This window comes from Lissotriton helveticus, chromosome 2_1 (genome assembly GCF_964261635.1).
Source record: "Lissotriton helveticus chromosome 2_1, aLisHel1.1, whole genome shotgun sequence".
NCBI classification, from domain to species: domain Eukaryota; kingdom Metazoa; phylum Chordata; class Amphibia; order Caudata; family Salamandridae; genus Lissotriton; species Lissotriton helveticus.
Genome location: NC_136059.1, coordinates 335,497,245 through 335,519,737, shown reverse-complemented (window position 1 = coordinate 335,519,737; position 22,493 = coordinate 335,497,245). Strand labels below are relative to the sequence as shown.

Genomic DNA, 22,493 nt, shown 5'->3' with positions numbered 1-22,493 from the left:
GTCTTCTGACAAATTGCTGCTTATTTTTTTTTAACATGGGCATTTGTTTGTGACTGCAAAGTAAGAGGAGGTTTTAAAGTGACAATCTTGCTGGAGTACAATGCGAGTGAAATGAAAGGCTGTAGGATGTTGTTTTTTGCAACACACAACAGAATGCACTTACCTGTAACTGAACTGTATGCATTCAGCGGTTAAGAAAACAAAAAGATACACATGTATTTTTGTAATTCTAAATTGTGCTGGGAACAAGAGAATTTAATGGGACCTAAATAGATCAATATACTTTACCTGATGACGCACTATTTCCACACATTCCCATGCTACATAGTTTCATCATTAAAAACCTATATAGAAAATGTGCTGTCTCAGATCTCAATCTGAAGTCTTGCCTTGGAGAATGCAAGGATACTGTAGAAGAAGTCCCCTCAATGTCTTGCAGTTAATCTTTTTACTTCTGCCGCTGGGTCTTCGGATCCACTTTATAGCTTCTCAGGCAGATCCCCTCACTGTCCTTAAGTGCTCCTTCACAATTTGCAACTGGATGCAGTGTGAATAGATGGCAAATGGAACACACACACAGTGTTGATCTAGGACAGTCTTCTTCTTCCCAGAAGTAGGACACTTCACAAAAAGCAAAGGCATTGTGAGAGAAACATCCTCACAAAAGAAGACAAAAAAGGGACGCTTTTAATGGAAAGATGTGTAAGACATTGAATTAAGTATACTGAAGGGCAAAAAACGAAAAATAGTGAAAATAACTCCCTAAAATATTCTATTGAACCAGTCAGCATTAGTCGGAAAAAAGAATTGAGGCTGTGAGGCAAAGTGCCAGTATAGTGCTTGCTCAGAGCTGGAATTGTTTGGCTGCTTACAAGAGCAGGGCCTACCAGACACCATCCTTTATTTTTTCTCTTTTGTAAGGTAAAATTTGAAACCTCTTTATGTTGAATGATTACATTGTTTAGCTGGCTGCTGCAATGAATATTTTAATTGTCTTTGTCAAATAGAGAAACATTCAGTAAATACTGACTTCCTTTAATCTATAGAGGGGATGCATGCAAATACAAGTTTGGAACGGGTCTACCTCCATTAAAGATATATCTCTGGATTTAATGATAAGCGCTTGACAGTCCATGCACGCAGTAGGAATAAGTCTAAGTTTATGACCATCAGTGAGCATTCTATGATGCAGGACCACCTCGTTTCCTCATGCCTCAGGAATCCGTGATAGTGTTTTGATCCCCCTCACTCAATGGCACTGCTGTTCCTTTAAATTGGGTCAAGTGAAATGTCTTAACATGGTAAAAGTGAGACTGACAAATGTAAAGAATGAGAAGATTTGAACACATGGAAAGAACAGCATAGATAGTAAGAAAAATGAATTATGTTTCTGCTTCAATTCTCAATAAATGTTCATTACAATCCTATTTGTAGAAGAGGGTCCTACGGAATGTTCAACAGTAGGTGAAAAACATTTTACCAAAATAATACAGCACATCCTGAGGGGCAGTAACTAGGAGAAGACTGCTCTGGTGCACCAGTATTTCTGGTTGTGTGCTCAGGTAGGTTATTTTATTGACGTGTCACGATAATAAGAGGACCACATGAGACAACACAAACTAAGTTACGAACCTTTGAAGAATGAGTTTACAAAGCATCACATACCGTCATGTTTTTTTGTTTCTTTTTCTTCTTTTTGGATAATCTATAGAAAATGTCATTTAAAAAAATACAGTAAATATCCGATACTTATATGAACAGCTGCTTAATAAGATCAACATTTTAGATGTAAATACTCAGTAGTTTCATGGGTACAGGAAGTGGCACACTACTAAATATGGTGGAAAAGGGCAGGTTAAAATAGTGTGGTACCAGAATATAGTGTAAGAATATTGGCAAACAAAAATATTTCCCCCTAACTACAAACTACAAAAATATTTTTAAATAATTTTCAGAACACAATATTTATGTCAGACTGTATTTCAGTATACAATATTTTGACATATAACTGTTCAAGAAACCTTCGAGGATAGATAAATATTATATATATATATTCATATATCTATATACATCATCACAGCTCTTCCGCCGTAAATAATAAACTGAATGGCACTCCGCGTAGTCTTCAATCGAAGTTTATTTGCACAGCGGATTCACACTGAAAGTGTCAGAAGAGTTTCGGCTGACTTAACCTTTTTCACAATGCCTGCGCACAACAGGCACTGTGATTATATTGCCTAATGTCAACACTAAAGAGGGACAATCCATGTAATTCTATTACAGCGGCCATCTTTGAATGTGTTCTTATATATATTTTAAATTGGGATCCAGTGTGTGCAAAGTCAGATTCAGCCCATTGGGCACAAACATTACATTTTATACATGAAAAATGTCTAGAATTGTGTGTATTAGAACAATACTGATTTGTATACGTTTATACATGTTTCTTCACATTTTTGCACCAATTGATACCTCTATGCTCATCTGATATAAATATGTCAGACCTTCTGTATTGTGCAAAATTAATTTATTTAAACTATGCAGCCAATACGTTATCGTAATTCAATATTCTGTTGACCTTAATCAAAACCAATTGGTAATCACTACAACATAATTTTCTCGAACGATTTGGCATGCAATCACAAAACTACTGGGTCATGCCCCATTGGCTATAGTGTATTAAATCCTACATTTCTAAGCTAACTGTGGCAAACAGACAATAAAACAAGCATTTGCAATGCAATAGGCTTTGCATTTGTTAAAGTTACAACTGTTGGTGTTGAATTTTTTTTATTTGCAGTCGAGTAATTACATATGCATAGTGCTATTGCCATTGGTATAAAAAAGCAAAAGTAAAAAACATTGTCATTTTTAACTCAAATAGCTCTAACTTTAACAAGTGCGAGACCTATTTAATTACAAATGCTTCTTTTCTAAGCCATGCTGTAGTACCATGTGTGGCTTAAAAGATTCATAAGGATTTGCAACATAAATATGTTATAGGTATTAAAGTATAAAAATAATGTAACTGCACATTTATGAAACACTGCAAAGAAATGCAATATATAGTGTAACCTAACTAGTTAGTATAACACAGACAACTTAGTACTAGATGTTATAAAAGACAAACCGCATATTACTGAACATGCACATTATACAGCACTCCCAAAACCAACTTTGCGCAGAATATATATATATATATATATATATATATATATATATATATATTCGTCCAAAGTGCCCCTGCAACAAGAGACGCACTCATCCAGCCACTGATTTAACAAAATCATTTATTGAAAAGAAACAGGCATTCCCATTCCGATGATGTCTTCCTCTTGCCTGACACGTTTCAGAGCATTCATGCTCTTTCTTCAGAGGCAGTTCCAATGTACACGCTTTTTCGAGATTCCCACAGTTCCCTGCGCCTTTTAAATTACTCACGTGGCCTCTGGTGTGCCTAATTCACCATTGTTTGCATTAAGGTGCACGCTGGGAATCAATATATATATATATATATATATATACACACACACACACACATATACACATATACTAAAGTAGAAATACTTTTATTTTAGCAAAGAAACAGTATATTACAGAACTAGGACAAAAAAAACTTTGGCAAAAATAAAAGGAGAAAGGTGGCAACTTTGAAGCTGGGGATTAGTTAGAGTATTGCCGTGGTCCCAACATCCTGTGCTCCTGGGCAAATACATTTGTTTCCTTATTTGTAAAAACATATGTTATAGCCTTAACTGCTGCTATTTGAATTCACTTCACTATGTTTGGGTGAATTTGTTTGCTATAAAAGCTGGTGTTACCAAGTAATTGCCCTGGTGTGCACCAGAAAACCCTGGCTCCAATTTAGCACTCATTTTAAGGCTAAAATTGTTTAAAACAAAGGGCATGTTACACAGCTCTAAATATAAAAAAAATACCTACTCTGGCATCACGGGTTGCACAAGCAAAACACATGATGTGCAGCCTACAACAATAAACGTGGCTTAACAGCATGTGTGTTTGGGAAAATCCTGTAATGTATTTGTCTGTATGAAAATGTATTATGTCCTTAAGGGATGTTAAAAAAAAGTGTAATATCTTTGGGTTAAATAAACAGACTTGCAGAATGGACGGTACAAACATTTTGCAGACACCTATAGTAAAGTGCAATGGTGTTTTGAAAGCAGGATATTAATGTATCCAGCAAGGAAATAATTTAGCCCATTGGCTGAAAGTCTACAACAAACTGTGAAATGAAACAGCATGTGGTAAAGTACACGTTCTGTTTACTGTCTGGGTGCAAATTAAATATATAGAAAAGATGGCGATGCTGATAAATATCAAAAGGCCTTCCGATGCAAGTCGGAAACAGGATGCTTAATGGCTAGGTTTTTTAAAACAAAAGAAAAAATGCCATGTGTGCAATGTTGACTTAAAGGAAAGAGTGTTGTACATTAAATATGAAAGAAAACATTATTTAACCAAAGAGACAGAATAATTATTTATTTTATCTGTAAGAACATTTATTATAGTATTAAGTGGTGTTATTTAAAACTACTTTCAATACTTTTGGGTGATTCTTTCGGAATGAAGTGCCGCGGTATGCACTGGAAAACCCAGGCTAACATTAAGGACTAATTTAAATACAGTTAATTTCTCTGTGAAATGTGTCCTAGGGAAAAGAGTGTAAGAGAGGGAGGCGGTAAAACAGAAGAGAAAAGAAGAAGAGGAGAATGAGAGAAAGTGAGGAGAGAGTGGCTAAGAGGCAAACAAAATAGGAGTAAGCAGGGTCGAGAGTGGGTAGAAATTAGTAAGGTGGAAGAGAGAAGGAGAAGATGTTATCAGGAAAAAAGTGTGAAGGGGTAAGAGCAGAAATTAAGGAATTGATCAGGTGAGATAGGTAAATGAATGTGCTGTAAAGAAGGAACAGAGTGTGTGATTGAACAGACATTGTGGAGAGTATGTGGTGTGAGGGAGAAAGTTAAACATTCTATGGTTGGGGATTAAAGTTTAAGTGGACCCAAAAATTGTATTTACATTGTATGTACATAAATGTATTATGTAAAAAGTGGTGTTATTTTTAAAATCACTTAAATACCTTGGGGTGATTATTTTTTATTATATCAAAGATACTCTGGTTAAGAGTCAGATCAACACTCAAGGCAGCTGGCTGAAACCCAAGAATGGGTTCAGGAAATGTAGTGACTGTACGGCTGCCTACAGGGGTCGAACACTGCAGAGATCCATACAGATATGGGTGAAGGAATGTTGATTAAAAAAACACTGAATTGCAAATCAGAATTTGCAATATATATGCTAACATGCCCTTGCTGTAAGAGGTATATTGGCAGCACTATACTACAGGTGAATAAACTGATCTTACAGCACATTCGGGCCATAAGAAATGTAGATGAAACATATCCTGTAGAAAGACATTTCAAAGAATATCATGCACATAATTCTAATCTTCTAATTTATAGTGTGAGTGATCGGGTAGTGAAATCCCCTAATGGTGGGAGGGAGGAGGCGCGGGGGGGATAGAGAAAGAACACTGCAACGGCTAGAATGAAGGTACATTTTACGATTAGGTACTAAGAAACCAAAAGAACTGAACGTGGATGAAGAGATATATACATCTCTTTAGAAACAGCTAAGAAGATTAGTCCTAGCCTCAGATAAATTGAATCAGTTTTTAAATGTTGCATTTTAATCTTGTACAGTAGAGGCAAAATTAGAGTGATTAGAGAATTGTAACAGAGTTCTTTTGTGTGCAGATCTATTGGAAGAATATCTATTTCTTTACAGAGTCATTGGCTAAAGTGTGAAAGTCGAAGAACGCAGTGTAATTGGAAAACAAAGGAGTAGTATAATTGAAACGCAAAAGTGCGAAGATCTCAAATTTTTCATATAATTGTATTTTTATCACTCATATTGATTGCTGTTTTTTTAGTTGTCTGTTTGCCAGAATTATCTTAGAAATGCGGGATTTAATAGGCTATGGCTAATGGGGAATGACCCAGTAGATTTGTGATTGAATGCCAAATTGTTAAAGAAAATTATGTTGTAGTGATCACCAGTTGCTTTTGATTAAGGTCAACCGGATATTGAATTACAATAAAGTTTTGGCAGCATATTTAGTTTAAATAACCTAATTTTGCACAATAATGAAGGTCTGACATATTTATATCTGACGGTCATACAGGCAGCAGCAGGTGCAAAAATGTGAAGAAACACTTATAACTGTGTACAAATCAGTATTTGTAGGAAATTAGGATCTGCTTTATGGTTACCTACACTTTTTGCCCGGTGCTATGCTGTTTCTGACTAGTCTGACTGGGATCCTGCTAATCAGGACCCCAGTCCCTGTGTTTTCTCCCCTAAAGTGGTATGGTACATTCCAGATTGCACAGTGGTATGGTACATTCCAGATTGCACAGTGGTGTACCCTTATTATTCCCTAGTATATGGTACTGAGGTATCCAGGGAATAGGTACACCAGGGGTCCCCCATGGGCTGAAGGATGCATTATGCCACCCACGGGGGACCACTCAACCTGTAACTACAGGCCTGCCATTGCAGCCTGTGTCAGCTGGTGCTAGCACCACTTACGAAATATATAGTTTTCCCTATATCTAAGGTCACTGCACTTAAAACCTATAATTCACCCCTAAAGCAGGCCTTTCAATCCTGAAGGCAGGCGCTTGGTTCCAAGTGTGAGGGTGCCCCTGCATGAACAGGACACCCTAACAGCCTTCTGAGTCCATTCTCCCAGGCTGCAAGTGCATCAGCCATTACGATACATAGAGTGGCCATGTGTCATTACGTGATGACCATCTCTAAACTGGCTCTAACTAACCCGGTCATGTTTGGTATCAAACATGTTGTTATGATTCCATGCACTGTAAAGCTCCTCCTGGAGGCCCTCAGTGCTCCCGGCACTAGTCTTGTAGACCTGGCAAGCACAACATGGCTGCTGCAGACCAGAGACAACTCTGACCTCCTGCTGCCGAGCCAAGCTCGGGCAGGGGAAGGCAGAACAATAGGTATCCTGTCACAGGGAGGTGTGACCACCTCCCAGACAAGGTTTAGTATATTGGGGCCAGGTGGGAGCACTTGCCAGCGACACTCAGTCTGCTTGAAGGGCACATTTGGTGCCCTACTTGCATTGTCTAGTTCAAACCAGCCCAGGGAGCCGTTGGTTCCGGCTCTCGCTCCAAACTGGACAAAGGACATAGGAGTATCCTCCACACTGTCCGACCCTTCCCCTGGGAGGGAACTCTGAATCGTCCCAACAATTTCCTTAGGGTCCTTAAGGGCTTACCTGAGGGTGAGTCCCTAGATTCGTAGTGGGACAAGATTCATTTCAAGACATCACCTCTTCTTCAACCGTCTGGGCACTCACGACTACGATGGACTTCGGTCTGGGCATCACGGCTACAACTGGGAAAACTACTACTGCTGCTGATCGTATCGCCCTGCTCGTCTGCTGCAACGTCAATGCCTGTGCTCCATAAAGGAACCTTCCAAGGCCTGTGAGTATCCAAGACACCTGAAGGAATCTCCCTTGAAGTGAAGGAGTCACTTCCCTGCATCTGCAGGCACCGCAACTAACCTTACCTAAGCTCCTGGGCTCCCATGGACTCCGAAAGGCTCAGTAACACAGGTGGTGGTTCTTCACATCCCTCGATGCCTGCCCTTTCCTCTCCCCAAGTTTGAGGCCAATATCACTCGTCGGAGCTACAGGAATCGAACCCCTGTGCACTATGTCAACTGGTTGTTAGAAAGGCTTGTTGGCTTCCTCCACCAAGATCTTCGGGCTTCAAGTAGTCCCCACCTCAAGCAACTCCTGTGACCAAGATCTACGTCCTCACTGCGTCACTTGCATCGTGGGCCTGCAACTTTGGTGAGCTGCTCGAGGCCCTCTTGCGCCTCCAGAGCCTCCGGCTTGTGGGTCTCCTTTGATTTCTGCGGGATCCCCTGTCTCCCCTGCTTGTGGTGAGTCACCTGGACCTCGCTGGTCCTGACACTGTACCTTCTTCACTTTCCACGTTGGTTGCAGTTGCAAACTGCTTGTTGGTGCTTCCGACGGACACCGACTCCTCAAACCTCGGCATTCGACGTGGGACAGCTCGTTTACAGCTCCTGGTCTTCCACAGCGTCGCCTGGTCCCCAAAGCTGCAGTTTCAAGCTCACTGTTAGCTTAACATTCAACTTCGTGGTCATTCGTCTTCCGGGCCTCCTGGCCACTTCCAAGCGGCTAAAACTCTGTCCCCTCTGCTTGCAGATACTGCTCATCCTGAATCCATCTTTGGGTTCCAGCAAGCACTTTCACCTTCTCTAGCAGCGGCATCTTCCTGAAGTCCTCCATTGAGTTTGACTGCAGTTTCCAACGCCACTTCACACCTATACACCCAGCTTCCCTGGTGTAGGTATCCTGGTTCCTAGGGTATTCACGGGTCGGGTAGCTCTCCAACCTCCTGTCTTCCACTGCGTTTCTTCAGGACCCACTGGGAAAGTTCCTTCTTTAAAATTGCAACCGCGACTTACCCATTGACTTTTATTGAGCCCGCGGTCGTGTTCCCATGCTGTTCACGGCCTCCGTGGGGTTCCTGGTTACTTACCTTGGGTGGTTACTTGGGTCGGCAGCACTTCTATGTCTTCTGGATATAGTCTTGACTGGAGTCATGGTTCGCATACCACTATTCTAGCATATATATATGTATTGTGGATATCTCCGGCTATGTAGTGGTGCCCACTTACATAAGTGTGCACCATGTACCAAGCCAGCTTCTCACAGTATTATTCTAATACACACAATTATAGAAATTGCTCATATATACAATGTTATATATATGTGCCCAAATGGGCTGAATCTGACTTTGCACACTATGGTTCCCAGTATAATATATAAATAAGAACACTTACAAAGATGGCCGCTGTAATAGAATTACACGGACTGTCCCTCTTTAGTGTTGTCATAAGGAAATATAATCACAATGCCTTTTGAGCACAGGCGTTGTGAAAAAGGCTTAGTCAGCTGAAATGCGTCCAACACATTCAGTGGGAATCCGCTGTGCAAATAAACTTCGATTGAAGACGAGGAGTGCTGTTCCGTTTATGTATGAGTTGTGAGGTTACATACGCCCGGGAGCGGGTGTTCTGCGATCGCCCCCGCCAATTGGGCTGCATGCCGCCTTTAAGCAGACAAAGAAGGACATATAATATGTGTATATATGTGTGTGTGTGTATATATATATATATATATATATACATATACACACACGAGTGAGTTCCTGCTATGCAAAGAACTGGAGAGACACAGCGGGGATTCCAGGTAAGTAGCTTTTAATTTTGAAACAGCAATGGCATGACGCGTTTCGACTTCATGTCTTCCTCAGATGCCTGCTGCCACCTCACTTATCTGCCAAGAACGCTTTAAGTACTGTCCCTCGTTTCGTCATCAATGACGTGTCCAGGTGGACCGGTTCAGAGGCAATCAATCACTGTGGTTAAGTTAACAAACTACAGTGCCCAGAATGCTCCTCTCACAGGCAACTCTGGGAATGTCTCGTATGCGGTTCCCTTTGTCCCTCATGGGTGCCTGGATGCAGACTTTAAACGGGGTATCCGTGCTCTGGCACAACGCTGTGGTCGAAATCAGGCTCCTCACCTGGGCCCCCGAGACGCCTCAACCGTAGAAATCTCCATGCAGCCAGGCCGGAAATTGCGGATATATATATATGTATAAACACACACACACATACACACATATAATAACACTCCTTTTGCTCCTTTGTAATAATTATAAGTGATCATTCTTTGAACTACCCAATTTAGTGGATGTATATGCAATAGTCCTTGAGAGTTATTTGAAAAAAACAGTCTTTGCTTAGTAGGACCGGGATTTGCTTTCAATCAGACCCCTCATGACACTAAATGGAATACCAACAATGAAGCTCAAGTCAACACTCTCCCCATATCATTTTATTGGCCACTGTGTGAGATCAGTTTAGAGGACAAAGGCCTCTAAACTGATCTCACATGCTCATGATATTTAATGAACAAGTGTACATCAAGTCTTACATCAGGGTTAAAACAATGCTTGCAAACACTGAGTCCAAAGTCCATTATTTACCTTTCCCGCTGGAAATTTCACACCCACGTGGTATTAACTTAGGGCCCAAAACTCCCCCTAATTGATCAAGTAATTCTATGCTTTTCACATTCTGATAGAGACTTCTAGACACAGATTACTGAAAATTCCCCAGGTGTCAGACTGGATGGTGAAACTTTTTCATAGTACGTCTGCGCACCGGAAGGTGGCACAGTGCAGATCTGCATTGACGCCGTTCCGCTTCAGAAGTGATGTGTGGGTCCCATAAAGACACCAATACCGAATGCTGACATTGCTTCTCAGAGAACACATTTTGCATTCTCTCTCAAAAATGCAAGAGATGTTACCCCTTAAGACAACAGGTTTTAAGCCTTGTAAGGACGGTTACAAAAAGAGGTCTGCAACATATCCCCATCAGGTTTGACAGTGGTGTCTGGGGTAGAGCCACAAATCCTAGAACTGTGGAATCTGCGCACCAAATGAGCCGAAGGCCATCAGGTAACGCAAGGCAAAACTCCATGTCACCAAGCACAAGACAACACTGTGCCGGGAAAGCTCCAAGTCCCGCTTCAAGTCCAAAGCTCGCTCCTGGAGTCGTCGGAGCTGCTCTCGCGGATGGTCCTCGGTCCTTGGTTCTTTAGTGATTCCCTCTGGCACACCTTTGGGCTTCACAGAGCAGAGAGAGGCATACCACCTGGATTACCACCAGAGGGTTTGCCCACTGCTCCAACTGGACTCTGAGCTGCTTCTGCCCTCAGATAGAGTATCTACATTGGCTCTGGCACCCATACTCACTCACCTCTGAAGAGGTGTTCCTTTCCAATGCCAACTCGCCGCTGGTTTGAATTCAACCAAAGTCCCATTCGAGTCCGACTGAAGTTTTAGCACTAGCATTATCACAAATCAGGCAACACTTCCTTTTTGGAACAGACTCTGATAATGATTATGACCAGGGTGACGAGTTCACTCAGCCCTATGCCAATGCCAATGAGTAAGCGCTTTCCTCCCATCCTAGCCTGGGTCACAGAAGAATCTGCGTCCTATGCATAGGGCAGGCGTTCCCAACAATGGAGGTAAAAACAAACTTCCTGACGAAGTCCTGCAGTCTGGCCAGACTGCTTCTGAGCCAGTCCTACCTTTAATGAGGTCTTGGCAGACACCAAACTAGAGACTGGGGCTAAGCCTTGTACTGGCCCTCGTATTTACCAGCAAATTGGCAGACACCATCACCCTGCTCCAGGTGGCTCTCCAATTTGTAGCAGAACCCTTGTCCGACAGCCTCATGGTGCAGGCTTCCACTAGCCAGACTAACCTGAACAATTTCCGTGCCAATCCTCATGACAGAAATTCAAAGAGAGTGGAGACATGGAAACCCCCTCTTCTCTTCAATATGTTTGGCTCTAGGGTCAATTAAGGTCTCTTATTTACTGAGCTGCTATACTCATGCCCTCTGGGATACGTTGGCACAGTCCTCCTGTGTCTTTCTGAAGACCTTCTCAATGTCCTATCACAGGCCATTCAGGATGGTTGTGATGCGGCCAAGTTCACAATTCATTGTGGCTTGGACGCTACTGACTCCATCAAATGGGCTATTGGTACCAGTGCAGCCATTCATTTCCATGGTTGATTACGATCAACTGGGTTCTTGGGCGATGTCCAGTCCTCCCTGATGGACATGCCGTTCGATGGGACTCGCCTGTTCAGGGACAAGGCTGAATTTGCCCTTAATGGTTTCAATGAGAGTATGGCTACCGCTCGCTCTCTGGGTCTTTCTAACGAACCATGCCAGCAACAATTTCAAAATTCATTTTGTGGCTTTAGACAACGCATTCCATAACACCAGTCTGTCCCTACCCAGCAGTTTTGCTGCAGGGGCTGTGGTGCCCACCGACCCCTTGGCTAAGGTCAGCGTGTCAGTCTGCCACCACCCCTACTTGCCAAGTCTCTTTAGTGTACCCTTACAAGGTCATAGCCACCCAGTGGGAGGCAGAATCCAACAATTCTATTCAAGTTGGCAGGAGATAACATCGGACAGGTGAGGTGGGAACTGCAAATTGTAAAAACCAGTTATTTCCTACCCTTCCTTGCCACACCTCCCAGCGTCACCCCAGCGACTGGCAGAGGATCATCTCTTCATTTTGCTGTGTCAAAAGGGTGCCGTAAGTAGGGCATGGTTTCTATTCCCACTACTTTCTAGTGCCCATGAACGACGGAGTTCTTCAGCCTATTGTAGATCTGCGCCCTCTCAATGCCTCCACTTGTCCCTGGAGACTGGATGGTGGTGTTGGATCTGCAGGATGCTTATTTCCAGATTCCCGTCCTGCCGGCCCATTTTGTGATGGAGGAGGATCATTTTCAGTTTTCTGTCTTCCGCTTTTGTCTTGCTAGCATCCCTTGGTTGTTCACTAAAGTGATGGGGTGGTGGCAGCACACCTTTGGCGGTCAGAGGTGCCAGTTTTCCCCTAGCTCAAAGACAAGCTGTTGAAGGCAGGCTTACCTCAGCAGTCATCCATCAGCTTCAGATTATGGCAAATCTGGTCATCCATGGGGTTCAATATCAACGCACCAAAGTCTGAGTCCTTCTTGGATGCTCCTCTACAATCGAGCCAATCTGGACACAGTTCGGTTTGGTGCCATTCCCCCGGAAAGAGAGTCCAGGATATCCAGGCTATGATATTGATCTTTCATCTTCTATCCTGGATTTCAGCGAGGTCGACTTTAAGTCTTCTGGGGCTGATGGCCTTCTTCAGGTCAAGCACACCAGGTGGCATATGCAGGCTCTGCAGTAGGATGAAGTCCTAGTGGGCCCAACATTCAGGTGACCTCTCGGATCATGTTCAAATCTGGGAGGAGACTGCAAAGGATCTGCAGTGGTGGTTGCTGAACCAAAATTGGGTCAGCAGCGGCCCCTCTCCCTTTCCCACCCAGTGCGGACAGTGGTGATCAATGGGGTGGGGAGGCCTTCTGGAAGAGGTGTAAATCAGAGGCCTTTTGTCTCTGGCAAAGTCCCAGGTCCAAATCAACATACTGGAGCTAAGATCCATCCACTTGGAGCGGAGAGCCTTCTTGCCGTCCATCAAAGGGAGGCTGTTGCATGTGCTCACAGACAACACCACCACCATGTGGTACAGCAACAAACAAGCCGTGGTGTGGTCCTGGACCTTGTGCCAGGAGGATTTATGCCTCTGGAAACGGCTGTACCTCTAAGGCATGTGTACTCACAAACCTTCTCTCTGGGCCAAAATAACAATGTGGTTTGTGGCAGAGGCCCGCACCGGTGGGGGCGGGGTCAGAGGGGGAGGGGGCAGGGCTAATGCAAAAAACAATTTGACCATGAGGTTGAACACAGGTCCCTGCAGCAGACGCCTTCGTTCACTGAGCCGCCAGACCCAGCATACACACCTCTCTCTATCTTCCCTTTCTCTCTCCCTGTTTCCCTCTCTCTCTCTCTCTCTCCCCGTCTCCCTTTCCCTCCATCAGTCTCCCTTTCCCTCCATCCGTCTCCCTTTCCCTCCATCCGTCTCCCTTTCCCTCCATCAGTCTCCCTTTCCCTCCCTCCCTCCGTCTCCCTCCCTCCGTCCATCTCTCTCCCTCTCTCTCCCTCTCTCCGTCCATCTCTCTCCCTCTCTCCGTCCATCTCGCTCCCTCCGTCCATCTCCCATTCCCTCTGTCTCCCTCCGTCTCCCTCCCTCCATCCTTCTCCATTTCCCTCTGTCTCCCTCCGTCCGTCTCCCTTTCCCAAGGTCTCCCTCCGTCCGTCTCCCTTTCCCAAGGTCTCCCTCCGTCCATCTCCCTTTCCCTCCCTGTCTGTCTCCCTCCCTCCGTCTCCCTTTCCCTCCCTCTGTCCGTCTCCCTCCCTCCCTTTCCCTCCCCCGTCCCCGTCCCCCTTTCCCTCCCTGTCTCCCTCCCTTTGCCTCCCTCTGTGCGTCTCCCTCTGTCCGTCTCCCTCTGTCCGTCTCCCTCCCTCCCTTTCCCTCCCCCGTCCCCCTTTCCCTCCCTCTGTCTCCCTCCCTTTCCCTCCCTCCGTCCGTCCGTCTCCCTTTCCCTCCCTCCCTCCGTCCATCTATCTCCATTTCCCTCTGTCTGTCTGTCTCCCTTTCCCTCCCTGTTTCCCTCAGTATCCGTCCGTCCCCCTCCCTCTCCCTTCCTCCCTCTCCCTTCCTCCCTCTCCCTCCCTCTACCTCTCTCCCTCCCTCCCTCCCTCTCTCCCCTCCCTCCCCCTCCATCTCCCTCCCTCCGTCTCCCTCTCCCTCCCTCCGTCCGTCTCCCTCAGTCTCTCGCCCTCCGTCTCTCTCCCTCCGTCTCTCTCCCTCCGTCTCTCTCCCTCCGTCTCTCTCCCTCCGTCTCCCTCCATCTCTCTTCCTCCCTCTCCCTCCGTTTCTCTTCGTTTCTCTTCCTCCCTCTCCCTCAGTTTCTCTTCCTCCCTCTCCCGCCGTTTCTCTTCCTCTCACTCCCCCTCCGTCTCTCTCCCTCCGTCTCTCTCCCTCCCTCTCCGTCTCTCTCCCTCCGTCTCTTTCCCTCCCTCCCTCTCTCCTTCTCCCTCCCCCTCTCCCTCCCTCCCCCTCTCCCTCCCTGTCTCTCTCCCTCCGTCTCTCTCCCTCCCTGTCTCTCGCTCTCCCTCCCTCCGTCTCTCTCCCTCCCTGTCTCTCTCCCTCCCTGTCTCTCTCCCTCCCTCCCTGTCTCTCTCCCTCCCTCTCCCTCTCCCCCTCCCTCTCCCTTTCTCCCTCCCTCTCTCCCTTTTTCCCTCCCTCCCTCTCTCTCCCTCTCCCTCCCTCTCCCTCCTTCTCCCTCCCTCTCCCTCCCTCTCTCTCCCTCTCTCTCCCTCCGTCTCTCTCCCTCCCTCCCTCCCTGTCTCCCTCCTTCCATCTGCCTCTATCTCCTCTCTCTCTCCCCCCCTCTGTCTCCCTCCCTCTGTCTCCCTCCCTCTGTCTCCCTCTCCCACCCGCTGTCACCCTCTCCCTCCCTGTCTCATTCTCCCTCCCTCGGTCTCCCTCCCTCTGTCTCCCTCTCCCACCCGCTGTCACCCTCTCCCTCCCTGTCTCATTCTCCCTCCCTCGGTCTCCCTCTCCCTCCCTCGGTCTCCCTCTCCTTCTCTCTGTCTCCCTCTCCTTCTCTCTGTCTCCCTCTCCCTCCCTTCCAGTCTCCCTCTCCCTCCCTTCCAGTCTCCCACTACCCCCATTCCAGTCTCCCTCTCCCTCCCTTCCAGTCTCCCTCTCCCTCCCTTCCAGTCTCCCTCTCCCTCCCTTCCAGTCTCCCTCTCCCTCCCTTCCAGTCTCCCTCTCCCTCCCTTCCAGTCTCACTCCCTCTCCCTCCCTTCCAGTCTCACTCCCTCTCCCTCCCTTCCAGTCTCACTCCCTCTCCCTCCCTTCCAGTCTCCCTCCCTCTCCCTCCCTTCCAGTCTCCCTCTCCCTCCCTTCCAGTCTCCCTCACCCTCCCTCCCAGTCTCCCTCACCCTCCCTCCCAGTCTCCCTCCCTCCCAGTCTCCCTCCCTCCCAGTCTCCCTCCCTCCCAGTCTCCCTCCCTCCCAGTCTCCCTCCCTCCCAGTCTCCCTCCCGCTCCGTCCGGAAAAATAAAATGTCAGAACATCTGTACGTTGGCATTTCCAAGAGGTCTCTCGATCAGACATGTAGACTCCTGTATGCCTTCCTGCTGACAACACTCTTGCCGAAAGTTCTAATGAAGATTAGGACAGACCAGGTCCAATGCATACTAGTGGCTCTGGATTAGGCATGGAGAGTTTGATATCCAGAAGTCCTGGGCTTAAGCATACTTTCTCTTATCAAGCTGTCCCTCTGGGACGACCTGCTGTTGGAGCCACAGGGCATAGTTCTGCAACTGGACCTTTGCAACCTTCAATATGTGGAGATTTAACAGTGACAACTAAACTAAACAACCAAACACCTTTGATCTTCCTAAGGAGGGGATTAATGTCATCCTGGTAGCCAGCCGCCCCTCGACGAAAACTGTGCAGGACAGTCGGTGAGACAAATTTGTGGTTTGGTGCAGCACTCACCAGGTTGACCCCCCCCCCCCCCACCCCTTTACAGGCTAAACTGTACGATGTTTTATTATTTGTTCTGTCTCTCGCCCAGCAAGTCCTTGCTCTTGGCACAGTTAAGGTTTTTTTTTCGGTCCTCTTGGCTGTTTTATGGTTGACTGAACAGCCCTTGTTGCTTAGATCACCAGTTGTGATGTAATTATAAAAAGGGTCGAAACACATGGTTCTAACTTATAAGTTTGTGATTCCCCAATGGGGCCACAATCTTGTCCTTATTTAATGTGCACTCAATTTGAGTCACTTCACAGCTGTACTTTCGGCTTCCCACCACTAAAACTGTGTTCCGGACAGCCATCACCTATGCAAAGCATATGAGTGAGGGTAAGGCTGTGTGTGTTCATCAGCCCTACACCACCTTCTTCCCCGATAAGATGCTTCAGCAAACTAGAGAGGCCTTTCTTCCAAAAGTTGTGACATCATTCCACTTGGGTCAAACCATCACCCCACCCACCTCCAAATAGGTACTTCTTTGGCATCTATTCAAAGGTGTGGAATCTGCAGCTAGAAGTCTGTATCAGAAGAACAAGTTATTTACCTTCGGTAATACTCTTTCATGTAATCTCACAGACCCTTCCATCCTCCCCGTTCTACGATTGGACTCTATCTCTCAGTAGGAATGTGCACACTGATATACTAGTTCGCTTTTGGAGCACCACATCTGTTGGCGCGGAGAGTCTCGAAAGCACTGTAGTTCCAGAGCAGATTGGAGTTAGTGCAGGTCTACACAGCACCACCGACAGGCGCGCAGAGGTACTATGAAAACATTTTTCCAGGTCCAACCTAACGGCTGGGGAACATTCAAAAGATGACAAATCAGTACCTACATTGTCTCTTCCAGAAAAACTGTTACCAAAGGTAATTAACTTGCTCTTCTAGTCCAGTCCACTTTTACATCAGTTTACCTCTTGCTAACTACCCAATTTGACTTACAGTTACTGCATCTTTACTGCATCATCATTAGACTATGTGATGCTTTTCTGTAAGTATCTTATGGCTTAGAAAGAATAGTAAGATATTAATGGTTCGATTCTCACAACCACTGGGTTGCTAATAATTGTTTAATCCAATGTAGAAAGCAACAATTTCATTTTCTCTAAACAATACTAGTAATCATGTCCACTTAATTTCAGAAGTTGGTGCGTGTCTTTGCTTCCATATCTATGTTCATGAACCAAAGATCAAAATTAACATTACCAAATTCAATGATCTATGGAGCCATGTTCATAAGTTCATCACTCAGTGTTTGTAAAGGGTAATGCAGCATATCCACATTGACTATCCCATCCTACTTTAGCAACTTCTTTTATTACTGCAAGTATCTCCATGAATTGCAGGAACCATGACCTCCTTGCCTATGTTATCTATAATGAGGATGTTCGGTAGGATTACTGGTTCCGCTGGAAAAGTGTGGAGAAATGCCTTGCATCTATCTATGAATAGTGAACAAATGATTTTGTCTGCAGAACCTTGGCATTAAGGACAGTATATCCAGTTTTTCTTAAATTAATGATAAATCTATGTTTATTGTCCTACCTTACAAACCGGTTTAAAGATATTTTTATAGAAGTTGATGGTCTAAAACACAAAAGGTGCTGTAGTTAAGAACTACATCTTGAATAATCACTACTTTGTTTCTCCTGGGTAATGCCACTAAAATAGGAGTGGATCATACTGCTGGGCAGAGGGTCACAACCAGGATCCAGTCTTTATATAAAAAAAAAAAGCATCCAAGTAGACTTTTGCTGCAAAATGTGATACATAACAAATGCGTTCCATTTCCCTTCCATTCAAAACTCAAAAAAGCAGGGGGGCGCTGTGAAAATCACCTGAAGGTATTAGGCCACGAATATTCTCCCTTTCCTGTTATACACAATTTGTAAGGGATTCAACAGCCTGTAGGAATAGGTGAAGAAGCGGGACACTTTATTTTCACCTTTTTCACTGAGTAAGCTACCCTCACTAATTTATACATTTTTTAGAACCTGCTGTGACTTTAATAATTAATTTGGGTGCAATTAGTCACTAAATATCAAACTCCATGATAATTTTCAGGAAAAGAAATATAAAATTAACTCCACTGAAGGTAATGTACTTTTTATGGATACACGCTCAGTGATAATTATTTTGTTTGAAGATTGCATTCAAACAATGGATTCCCAAAATGTACTTATTTCCCCACTATTTCTTCAACCAGTCTTACAGCAGCTGCACCCTCAATTGCATGATGAAATCACGGCCATCAACTCACAGAGAGTGATACTCCATATAAGAGAGGGAAAGGGACGGAGTATTAAAAGATCTTTCTTGAAGTTTACTTTGGACTGTGACTGGCAGGAAAGACGTTAGCAGATCCTTAGAAGCTACCTCACCCCCACAGATGACATATATGTCCAATACGACTCTTACTCCCACAATATGCATTGTAAAGTTCTAGGACCTTGTTGGAATGGTAGCACATAAGATAATACCGGATGACTGTTGCTAAAACAAGAGTGCTGCAAAAGTGTAGAGTATATAAACAGCAAAGCTTAAAGTAAAAGCAACATAGAATAAGCCACCAGAATTGAAGAAAGGGGTTAAAAGGATAGAGAAATAATAAACTGGGCCAGAGTCCCGCGTATGTGATCATTGGGAGAGGCAGGTTACAACCTCATAATAAGTTACAGAAAAGTAAACTAGCAATGACATGAAGCATACAGGGATGTGGGTGATTCCAAAACTCTCAAAGGTCGAAAAGCTGTTTTTTTAATCTTACTACTAGGCAGAAGTAGACTAGGGAGAGGCATGCCGACATCCAACAGCGGTGGCAATCAGGGCTGGGTTTCATCTGGTACAACTTAAAATGCTTCACAGATCCTATTTTACTAGGACTAGGAAACAATGTTTCTATTAGGGGCAGCAGCTAATGATAAATGCCTTTGGCACACACTATGGGATTGCCCATGCATACCACCCTTTTGGACTCGGGTGCTTCGCCAAATCCGAGGTGAGGCCCGCCGTTGGCCACACTGGGAATCTTGGAAGCACAAACCCTACCCAAGTACACACTACTGCTGTGCAGAGTGGCTTTAGTTGTGGCCAGGAGATACACTGTAAGAATTTGGGGAAGCACAAAAGTGCTGAGGCTGGAGCAGTGGTCAGCAAACAGACTGGGGCATGCCTGCGGACAAGTTAGTGCGCAGGGCTAGAGGATGTCCACAGAAATAAGAGAAGATATGGGGCTTGTGATGGGAATTTAATTATATTGGCTAATACACTTTGCCGGCTTTGGTGTCTTGTGAGACGATCCAGTTTATTAATACTGAGTGCCAAAATATGAATATATGATATTACCACGATTACAAGTTCCACGCATGGCATTACCACGCGAATTTTAGTTCGCAAGTGGCTTTACCACGCTGGAATTTGCAACGAAGGATTATACCACGCATTTTAACGTCCTTTAAGCACAAAAGATAAAGATTAATTTCTTACCTGACACCTTCCTGTCTTTCACCAGCAGCCCGTACTTCAATTCACCATCGAAACAAGCGTCAAAACACGTCTACCAAAACTAAAAAAGGACTGCTATTTTCACGTACACGGCACGTCTTTGGGGGAGGCACTTTCCTTTTTCTTCGGTGGTACTGAAGTTCGTTTTTTTAATTTAAGTAATCCGCTCCTTTGTTTGTTTTTTGGGGGGGAGACCCCCCCAGCCCCCCTCCGAGCCCCCCCCCCTGCCCCCCAAGCCCACGCCCCCCCCTGCCCCCCCAAGCCCACGCAGAACGACTTGAAGGAATACCACGTCTCCCCCCCAGCCCGTGGTAAAGACGTCGTGGAAGGCACCCTCGTTGTAAAGACGTTTGCGTGGTAAGTGTCACGTGGTAAACGTTATTAGTGGTAATGCCTTCGTGGTAAATGATGTTTCCCCCAAAATATATGGTGTGTCTACACAGAGTCAAGTTATAGGTTACAAAATGGTTATTACATACGCAGCTGATGAAAACAAGATTTTTTTTTTTTTTTAAAGAGAGAACAGTAAATAGCAAGGACATAAGGTTAGCCTGGTGGTAAGAAACAAAGAAAGACATTGTGTGCACTGTCATTAGTAATTATCTAAAAAACAAGATTGATCAATACTCAGACAAGGAAGTCAACATGTCAATGGCTAAAAAGGAAAAACAGCCCAAAATATCCCCCCCCCCCCCCAACAGCATAGGATTAATAATTCCACTCTGCAATCATTGCAGGTCTATCAATAGTTTACTCTGAATTGCACTCTAAACTATTAAAACGGGACAGTCAATTACTAGGGAACAAAATATGTTGGAGCACAGTACTTTTGTTTGGGCATCTCCTCCAGATCCTCTTCCAAATCTTCTGTATTCTCGCCATTTTCATTGCTGTGAGGTGAGGAAAACTTCTGCTCCTCTTCCAGAAGCTGTTGACGTAACAAGGCTACCATCTCTCGATGTTTCTTAGACTTTTCATGGTTCTTCATGCTAGTGGGTTTGAAAAGAAAGTATCAAAAGAAAATAGCTCCATTTGAGAATTAAGACAGATATACCCACCATTTGCACAACAGCACATAATAAAATTAAGAGCATGTACTCAAGAGCACTTTCTGACCCCCTGCCCATCTTCCACAGAGCTGCCACTGCCATCACACCCGAGCTACGCTGAACTATCAACTGCTCCCTCGAGACAGCCACATTCCCTGACAACTGGAAGTCCGCCAAAATCAACCGCCTTCTAAAGAAGCCCTCCGCAGACCAGATGGACTCACTTCTTCCTTTTAGTGCAAAAGTCATTGAAAAGATTGTCAACACCTCGCTAGCACACATCATGGAAACCAACAACATCCTAGGCACCTCTCAATAAGGATTCCGCAGCAACCACAGCACAAAGACCGCCCTCCTATCTGCCGCCGACATCCGCGCCCTCCTCGACGTAGGCCATACGGCAACCCTCATGGACTTATCAGCAGCCTTCAACACAGTCTCCCATAGCATACTAGCCACCAGGCTCCACGACGCAATCCAAGGAAAGACCTTAGACTGGATACAATCTTTCCTCTCAGGCAGAACACAGAGAATAAGACTTGCACCCTTCCTCTCTGAACCGACAGAGATCAGATGCGGAGTACCCCAAGGATCCTCCCTCATCCCCACACTCTTCAACGTATCCATCGCCCCCCTCAGAACCATCGTCAGAAACCACAGGCTCAACAGTATCCTACACCGATGACACCCATCTAATCCTCTCCCTCACCAACAAACCCGACATCACAAGGAACAACATCCAAGAAGGGATTAAAGCGCCGCGATCTGGATGATTAGCAGCTGCCAGAAGTCCTTGTCCTCAGCTCCACCCCCTTCTGCTTGGGACAACACCTGATGGCCCCCTCTGCCCTCTGAAACCCACCCACCCCAACGGACCATGCAGGCAACCTCGGCATCATACTCAACACATCACTCACCATGAATCGCCAGATCAACGCCATATCCTCCGCTTGTTTCAACACCCTCAACATACTTTGCAAGATGTTCAAGTGGATTCCCAGAATCCAGGAAAACTGTCACTCACACACTCATCACCAGCAGACTGTACTATGGCAATGCCCTCCAAGCCAGAATCAACAAAAAACTCCTCCGCAAACTCCAGACCATCCAGACCGCCGCAGCCAGACTTCTCCTCGATATCCTACGACACAACCACATCACCCAACAACCCCCACGACCTCCACTGGCTCCCCGTCGATAAATGAATAACCTTCAAGCTGCTCACAAACGCCTACAAAGCCACTCAACACCGGACCCCAATACCTCAAAGACAAAATCTCCTTCCACGCCCCCAAGAGAAACCTCCGCTCAGCCAACCTTGTCCTAGCCGACGTACCACATTTTCACAGGACATCAACAGGTGGAACATCCTTCTCCTACCTTACAGCCAAGACCTGGAACGAACTCCCCCTTCACCTCCGACGGAGCCTGGCATTGCACAAATTCAGGAAGGACCTCAAGACCTGGCTCTTCGAATTACCCCAACAGAGCTGCTCAAACCCTCTCCCTTTCCCGTGCCTCGAGACCCTCCCAGGTGAATGATTGAAGCTTAATGATTTACATGTATTCAGTTGTCCATTGCAGGATTCTTCAATTATGTCCTAAATGCAATAACCATACCCATCGATGGAATCCTTATTACACTGAACTCTTGAGAGTGCATTACATAATTAAAATGGATTTTCATAGTCAAAAGAAGCTAAATGCATTTATAGATTAGACAAACTGAATTGCAACCTGTTAAATTTACTTGGTGGTACAATTTTGGCAGAAGTGAATC

General features: G+C 45.2%; 1 protein-coding gene across 1 annotated transcript in view; it reads right to left on the bottom strand.

The window, feature by feature from the left end:
- The window catches only part of DNAJC21 (DnaJ heat shock protein family (Hsp40) member C21), a 203,182-nt gene that overhangs the window by 116,277 nt on the left and 64,412 nt on the right, over positions 1-22,493 (bottom strand). The window contains exons 8-9 of the mRNA XM_078674932.1: positions 20,492-20,653; positions 1,666-1,705 (exon numbers count right to left, since the gene is read on the bottom strand). Coding sequence (XP_078531058.1) covers positions 1,666-1,705; positions 20,492-20,653 — 202 coding nt within the window. The remainder of the gene's footprint in view (positions 1-1,665; positions 1,706-20,491; positions 20,654-22,493) is intronic.